Source organism: Eurytemora carolleeae, unplaced genomic scaffold, assembly GCF_000591075.1.
Source record: "Eurytemora carolleeae unplaced genomic scaffold, Eaff_2.0 scaffold601, whole genome shotgun sequence".
NCBI classification, from domain to species: Eukaryota; Metazoa; Arthropoda; class Copepoda; order Calanoida; family Temoridae; genus Eurytemora; species Eurytemora carolleeae.
The window spans coordinates 141,371-149,962 of record NW_019396795.1 but is presented as its reverse complement, the minus strand read 5'-3'; the positions used below and the strand labels follow the sequence as shown (position 1 = coordinate 149,962).

General features: G+C 33.9%; 1 protein-coding gene across 1 annotated transcript in view; it reads left to right on the top strand.

The window, feature by feature from the left end:
* The first annotated feature begins 7,857 nt into the window (after positions 1 to 7,857).
* LOC111708773 (protein tiptop) overlaps positions 7,858 to 8,592 on the top strand; it is a 4,750-nt gene continuing 4,015 nt past the window's right edge. The window contains exon 1 of the mRNA XM_023482243.1: positions 7,858 to 7,963. Coding sequence (XP_023338011.1) covers positions 7,894 to 7,963 — 70 coding nt within the window. The 5' untranslated portion in view covers positions 7,858 to 7,893. The remainder of the gene's footprint in view (positions 7,964 to 8,592) is intronic.

Genomic DNA, 8,592 nt, shown 5'->3' with positions numbered 1-8,592 from the left:
TGAGCCAAGGAGTATGTAACTTGTAGAGGTGTCAAGAGATTATGAAAAAAAATTTTATTTATTCAATTAATTTAATTTATCTCTTGGTAAATTTGATAATTATCTCTGTTTATATACTCTAAGATATAATTATCTCTTTGGTTCTCCTGTTTACATATATATTAGATTGGATGATTGTCTCTTTTCTATTTGTTTCTCCTGTTTATATATACTTTAAAGATTGGATAATTATCTCTTTGATTTCTCCTGTTTATATATACTCTTAGATTTGATAATTATCTCTTTGGTTCTCCTGTTTATATATATCTTAGATTTATCTCTTTTTTTTGATTCCCCTGTTTATAAATTTTAAAGATTGGATAATTATCTCTTTGATTTGTCCTGTTTATATACTCTTAGATTGGATAATTATCTTTTTGATTTCTCCTGTTTATATTCTCTTAGATTTGATAATTATCTCTTTGGTTCTCCTGTTTATATATACTTTTAGATGTATCTCTTTTCTCTTTGATTCTCCTGTTTATAAACTTTAAAGATTTGATAATTATCCTTTTGATTTGTCCTGTTTATATACTTTTAGATTGGAAAATATCTCTTTGATTTGTCGTGTTTATATACTTTTAGATGTATAATTTTTTTCTTCATCTTTTTTTTAGAAACTTAATACTTTTCTATTTGTCTTTTTTAGATTTTAGTTGAACAATTATCTCTCCTTAGTTTCTCTTATTTAAATACTCCAAGATTAAAAGTCTGTGCTTGCATGTGTTGAGTGATAAATATGTCGGAGTAGAAGAAGATTTAGTAAGAATAAATCCATCATTGATATCTTATCCCTAATCTACAGAAGCACAGACCTTTCAATATAAATTACAAAAACAAATTCTTCAAATGTTTTTGTTTAATTAGCGAGAGAAAAACATCGTTAATAGATGTAAAATATATAAGAAGGAGGTTCCCGCAGCCCAGCCCCCCCCCCCCGCCCCGGGATAGAAAGGGGGTGCCCCGCCCCCCTATCTGTGCATGGTAGCAAAAAAAACTCTTTTTATGGAAACTTTAACTCTATAAAACTGATTATAGTCACAAAACTGGTATTTATATCACTATATCATTGCAACCTCATGTTGTAGACCTTTGAAATTTCAAACCGTGAGTTCTGCCATAAATGGCAAACTTTAAAATATTAGAGGTTTAGGGTGTCAGGTTACAAAAGTATAGGGATTAGAAAATTATATATTTTATCCTCTGAGGTTTACAAATCAGCGGTACAAACTGCATTTCATGTGTAAAAACTATTGCATATGAATCTAAAGCTGTTCATGATTTTCTTGATCAACAATATTTTAAATCATGAATAAAATTTTTGACGTTGGACGACTTTTTAAACTATAATAGTGTGGAATAAGTTACTTTTATTACTGAGCGTAGAATTTAATTAAATATTTCAAACTATGATTGTCAGTTTTTCAAATTGAACGACTTTTTAAACTATAACAGTGTTAAATGAGCTAATTTTATAACTATGCGTGAAATTTAGTTTAGAGTTAAAATAATGAGCGTGACGTCGTAGTTTGTGATATAACCGTTAGATGTCGTTATTTATCTGTTTGTTGTGAATGTGATGAAGTCTGAATATATGTGTTCGGCTCTAAATCCATCTCCTCTCACCTGTCCCCATATATTTAAACGAGGAGAAGAAGGGGGGGGTATAAGGGTAAAGTGGGGGGGGGGGCACAGTGCCTTCCCTTGATTTTACATTTTTCATTTAGCTATCACCCTAGATCAACCTGGTAAATAAAAAGTCCCAGGTAAAGTGTAACGAGCATAACAAAATATTCTAATATTTTTCTGATGATACAGTTAATTTGTGATCTTATAACCTTCAAGATCTTTATTCTCAGAATTGAAATATTTAACTTCGTGCATCTCATTCTAGGGACTAATAAATCCAGTCCTAGTCTAAAAATACATGTTTGGAAAAGGTTTTATTTCCTTTCATAAATATAGGTTGGAAGATCGTGTGCTCCAGAATACCTTGAATACTGAGTGACATCTGTCGCTCAACTATTAAATAAAATGGCCGCCAAGAGATATACATACAATATTTTTTAATTAGATCCGTTTTTAACAAGCGTAGAAATTGTTTGATAAAACTGATACGAACTTTCTGTCAAGATAAAGGTTTAGTTGAAGTATCTTTGATCTACAATGAGCCCGGAGCTGAAAACTTTAGAATGATATATCCTTAATCCCGTTTACTTAATCGGAATATCCAAAGGACACACTTTTGATTTTCTTCTTAAACCGTTCTTTCTTGGATATAGTAGAGAAAAATCAAAAACCGGTTTTTCTAAATTAGAGAGTTCCTCCCATTTCTGTATATAATCTTAAATGGCGCGCAACATTTCAAATTTATCAGCTTCATATACGCGACTCTGATTGGTTGAATTTTATACACTTTTCAGAGCTGGGAACTTTAGAATGGATAACCTTTAATCCCAACTACTTACTCCGAATATCTACTGTGGAAACTTATCATTTTAGTCCTTAATCCACTCTTTTTCTCTCTCTTTGGATATCCGTACATTGTTTTCTCCAATGAGAGTGCAGGAATATAGTTCGTAAATTGCATTGACCAATGACAGCCTTGAAAAATAATTTCTATCCCATGAGAGAAATCCGCGACTTCTAACAAATAAAGAATTTGTTGTCGGCCATTTTGAAAATTAATCAGTGAAGAAAAATATTTAATAATACGTTTGAGATTCTTTTTTAACCAATTTTAACTAATATAATAATAAGAAAATGGGTGAAAAATTAAGTGAAGAAAACCAACAATTCTGGCCTTCCTAGAATGAAATTTGTTGATCTAAATATTTAATCTCGAGACTAACATAATCTCGAGATTATGTTAGTCTCGAGATTAGCGAAAACAGAGGATTAAGCATTAATCCCGATATCCACCATTCAAAAGTTCCCAGCTCAGGATACAAGTACAAGATTAGATTGGTCTCGATATTATGAAAAAGAGAGGATCAAGCATTAATCTAGGATATCCACCATTCTAAAGTTTTCAGCTCAGGAAAGACATTTTTAGTAAAAGCGTCATATCATGAAAAATAAACATGATCCGATCGATTCAGAGAAACCTTTTAATGTAATGAATCTTGTTCCGAAGAAACTGATTACTTGCCTCAAATTCTAACTTACTAATTCTTATATCTTTGGAACCTGCATGATGTTGGTACTTTCCCAAATATACAATTTTCCACTTGGGAAACTGTCACTTGGGAAGTCGCCATTGGGAAAATGCCTTTGGGAAAGTACCTAACACCAAAGGTTTACACAATCAGATTGCAAAAATATATGAATTATAAAATTTGCGTTTGAGGGAAGTAATTAGTTAAATTGTAAAAAATGGGCGTATGTAAAATATGTGATTTTATTTACATTTAAATTTCAATATTAATTTAATGCATCTACATATTTATTCTATTTATTCGTACACTATTATTACAATGGTCCAGTTTAAAATCAACAAGGAATGAGATATATAACATATAAAATATAGAATTAATATAAATAGTCGAAAACAATAAAAAGCCTAGATAGTTTTTACATATATCGTCAATAATTTCAGCTATTTCATCGAAATTAAATCCGCCGAAAACATTTTAATTTGACCGGATTAATAGTAAATTTTTTAACAGTGGAGTTCTCCAATTTTCAGCCGGATTTGCGTAAATCATATTTGACTTTACTAGAGACTTGTTCAAAGATAGTTTATCTACATAGGTTTCATTTGCAATATTAGATAAATCAAACAATAGTCGGATGCTGAGCTTGGAACTTTTACACATAGATTCGCAAAATGATACAAATCGACTGCACAACATAATTTTTAAATGAATTTTGTTCAGAAATTTGTTCAATAAAATATCTATGAGTTTGTCGTGGCAAACCAATTAAAATACGAATAACAGTATTCCAAGAAGTATACAATTTTACAGTGTTAACACAAAACAAATCCCATAAATTGGAACCATATAGACTAGATCCATATAAAGCTTAACAACCATTGTGGGTTCAGAAAAATGAAATTCTTGATTCAAAGAGTGAATTATTGATATAAACTTGGCACGTTATATTATTTTGACGTCATATATGTAAGAATGTTTGAACTTTTAATTACATAAATGCAAGTATCTCTGATAGTAGATATTTATGTATGCGAATTCTACTGTATTTATTTATGTGTGTGTGTGTATGTATATTTTGCATCCAATTTATCCTATGATTGAAATATATTCCAAGCTATAAACCATACCTGGAGAAGCGTCTCGGAGAATTTTCTCTGATCTATTTGAAACCTTGAGATAAACGCAAATATTTCATTTTTCTGACGGATTTATCAATCCTCCAATGAATAATGGATCTGCATTCTGTTGCATTACTTACAAATAAGAATAAACTTTTTGATATCCCAAATATTAAGAAGAGTATGTTCTGCTCTCACGCTTGGTCATTTTCCGGTCAGATCGGCCATACAGACGCCGTCAATCAGCCGGGGCTACTGCCCCGCCCCCTTGTGTCGGCACTACGGTTCAAGGGGGCGGAGCAGGATCGGTTCCTTAGAAAGGACGGCTGGTGCGGGGCGTATCATGAGGGGGGCGGGACCATATTCTCAAATTATGATTTGATTGATTATTATTTTGATTTGTTAATTTAGGAAGCTGGTTTAGAAACCAAATAGACTAAAAAGACTAGACTCTAAAGAATGACTCCGTGTCTCAGACCTTGCACATTTTCATAAATATCTACTCCTAATGTATGGTTACTTCTAGATTCCATTATCATACACAGATAATATGTTTAAGCCTATATATGCTCTCATATCTTTAATTATAACACCCAACACCAGCATTTCATTCCATTTTATACTCAATTTTACAATCCCAATCTCCATTTTACATTCTTCATTTAACATATCCGTGACCCAATTTCTAACTTCCAATCTCCATCTAAAATTCCCAATTCCGTTAGATATCCCCGAACATCATTTAACGATACCAATCTTCATGTGTGCAGACGTGCTATCTCCAATCCATTTAAACTTGCTTTCTCCATTTGAAACTTGCTATTTTCCTTTAAACTTAATCTCATTTCAGACTCATGATCACCATTTATCATCACAATCTCCGTTTAAGACTTTCAATCTCCATTTAGTAACCCTAATCTCCTTTTCAGACTTTAAATTTGCATTTAGTAATAACAATCTCCATAAAGACTTTCAATCTCCATTTAAGATTTTCAATCTCCATTTAAGACTTTCAATCTCCATTTAGTTACCCCAATCTCCATTTAGTTACCCCAATCTCCGTTTCTGACTTTAACTCGCTATTTAGGACTTCCAATCTTCATTTTACATTTCCAAACTCAAATAAACCCTCCTATTTCCATGTGACACTCCCACCTCCATTTAAAACCTTCAATCTAGCTCCATTTAACTCACACAATCTTAATTTTACAAAACATCCCTCCATTTAACGCTTAAAATTTCCAAATGACTTAATACACATTCACTAATCCCAATCCCAATATATAACACTTGAACTACTTACATTTAACCTGGGGGTTTTAATCCGTATTACTCCCCCCCCCCCTCTTCTTCTCTCTATTCTCCTTGAGTGGTGTATCTTATTCTCCTGGTTTTTCCTAGTGGTTTTATCAATTAAGATGTCAGGTGGTTTGTTGGATGAAAAGGCTGTCAATCAAACTGACAGGAAAATTGCAGGCAGGAGGCCGGTTATCAAATATCATTATGTCAGTCAAAATATCACCTTCCCCCTCTACACTTATCCTCGCATACAATCAGTCAATTTAACAAATAGGAAAATTGGTGTCTTAGCAATACATTGGTTTGTTTTACAGGATATAGTTAGGTTTACTGTGAGAGGAGTTTATAGAGGTGTGAAGAAGGATGATTGGTAGAGGATAACAGAAATTAAAGGAGGGATGAGAGAAGAGGAGGGTGTGTAGAGGGTTTGTGTAATTGAAGGGAAAGGGAGGGAGTGTTGTGGTTAAAGAGGAGGGAGTGGTGTGATTGAATGGGAGGGAGTGGTGTGATTAAAGAGGAGGGAGTGGTAGGATTGAAAGGGAAGAAGTGGTGTCATAAAAGAGGAGGGAGTGGTGTGATTGTAGGGGAGGAATTGGTGTTGGGGAAGAAGAGAGAGTGGTGTGATTGAAAAGGAGGGAATGGTGTGATTGAAGAGGAGGGAGTAATGTGGTGGAAGAGGAGGGAGTAATGTGATGGAAGAGGAGGGAGTAATGTGGTGGAAGAGAAGGGAGTAATGTGGTGGAAGAGATGGGAGTAATGTGGTGGAAGAGGAGGGAATAATGTGGTGGAATAGAAGGGAGTAATGTGGTGGAAGAGGAGAGAGTAATGCGGTGGAAGAGAAGGGGTAATGTGGTGGAAGAGGAGGGAGTAATGTTGAGGAAGAGGAGGGAGTAATGTGGTGGAAGAGGAGGGAGTAATGTGGGGGAAGAGGGGGGAGTAATGTGGTGGAAGAGAAGGGAGTAATGTGGTGGAAGAGGAGAGAATAATGTGGTCGAAGAGAAGGGAGTAATGTGGTGTAAGAGGAGGGAATAATGTGGTGGAGGAGAAGGGAGTAATGTGGTGGAAGAGAAGGGAGTAATGTGGTAGAAGAGGAGGGAGTAATGTGGAGGAAGAGGAAGGAGTAATGTGGTGGAAGAGGAGGGAGTAATGTGGTGGAAGAGGAGGGAATAATGTGGTGGAAAAGAAGGGAGTAATGTGGTGGAAGAGGAGGGAGTAATGTGGTGGAAGAGGGGGGAATAATGTGGTGGAAGAGAAGGGAGTAATGTGGTGGAAGAGGAGAGAATAATGTGGTCGAAGAGAAGGGAGTAATGTGGTGGAAGAGAAAGGAGTAATGTGGTAGAAGAGGAGGGAGTAATGTGGAGGAAGAGGAGGGAGTAATGTGGAGGAAGAGGAGGGAGTAATGTGGTGGAAGAGGAGGGAGTATTGTGTTGGAAGAGGAGGGAGTAATGTGGTGGAAGAGAAGGGAGTAATGTGGTGGAAGAGAAGGGAGTAATGTGGTGGAAGAGAAGGGAGTAACGTGGTGGAAGAGGAAGGAGTAATGTGGTGGAAGAGGAATGAGAAATTTCGTGGAAGGGGAGGGAGTGAACTTAATCTGAATAGGTTAAACTTAAAATAAAATTGATGATTGTAAACCTTTTTTATTTAAAAAACTAACTATTTTAGAGATGACTATATAATATAATTATGTATGCATTTCCTTTTTTATTTACCTTTTCAAACAAAAGTGAAATTATGTTTTTCTTATAATACATATATATATATATTCGTGGATTTAACATATATTTGAAAATTTTTGATAAATCTTTAATGAGCTTCATGTGTTATAAATTTATATGAACACAGTTAATTATAGAAATATACTTTTTTACTTTGTGATTGTATTATTCAATTTTTCAACGTTTAATTATTATATATTTATTATATTATTATTTATTAATTATACATTAAAAATGATAATAATAATATAAGGTTTAACAAAGAAATATACATATGATTAAATTCTAATTATGACAGCACAGATATAAAAGAAATATTGAGAGTCGAGGTTGCGGGATTAAATTCACCCAAAATTTTCAGTTTTCAGCATAGCAGAGTCTCTATATAAACCCATTACTACGGCCGCGTAGAACCAATGTTGTCATAAATCAGCTGTTTATGTCAGGCGAGCCGTGCCAACATAATATCGGTTCTGTCCGGGACTCGCTGCGCCGGCTCGGACGGAGGAGACTGGAGAGAATTCTTGAGCTCAGTTAAGAATTTACCGCGAGGAGGGATGGATTATGTTGCGGAAAAGAAAACAGAATATTCCAAAAAGGAGTGAAAATCCAGAGGACCACCAGGAATTAAGAGGTGGGCACATTCTTACATTATCAACAAAATATAAATATCTTAAGATTTTGTTCGGTTTAAAATTGAAAGTTTAGAATAGATTATGTCCGAGAAAAATGCCGAAAAATATAGATTACACACCAAAGGTCAAAAAGCTTAATTTAAAAAAAAAACATCTTTCTTCAAATGTAAAAAAGTCTTTTGATATCTATTCTCCTTTAAAGTCAAGGAAAACCATTACAGACAATATGTTAACATAGTTTATGGAAAAAAATAGTTTTCTTTAATTGTTTAATTGTTTTTAAAAAAGAGTTTTTTATGTCCAATTCTTTAAAAGGTTTTAAATACCCCTCCTCAAACAAGCCGTTCCTCCCTCCCCCGACTCACGGAAAAGTTCGTTAATTAGATCGACCCCCACCCCAACGCAATATTCACACATCTACACAGTTTGTTTTTAATCTTTGTGAAGAAACAATCTCAAGGAATAATAATTGTCTAAAAACATTTTTTTAGAAAGTGAATATTTGCAAATTATCTTTTTCCCATCTCATAATCTGAGTTCTTTTCCCTTATGTCCATTTGACAGCCCAAATTTTTATTTTGAATAATCTTTTTGTTTGTTTATATTCTTGTGATTTTTACATTTTTTT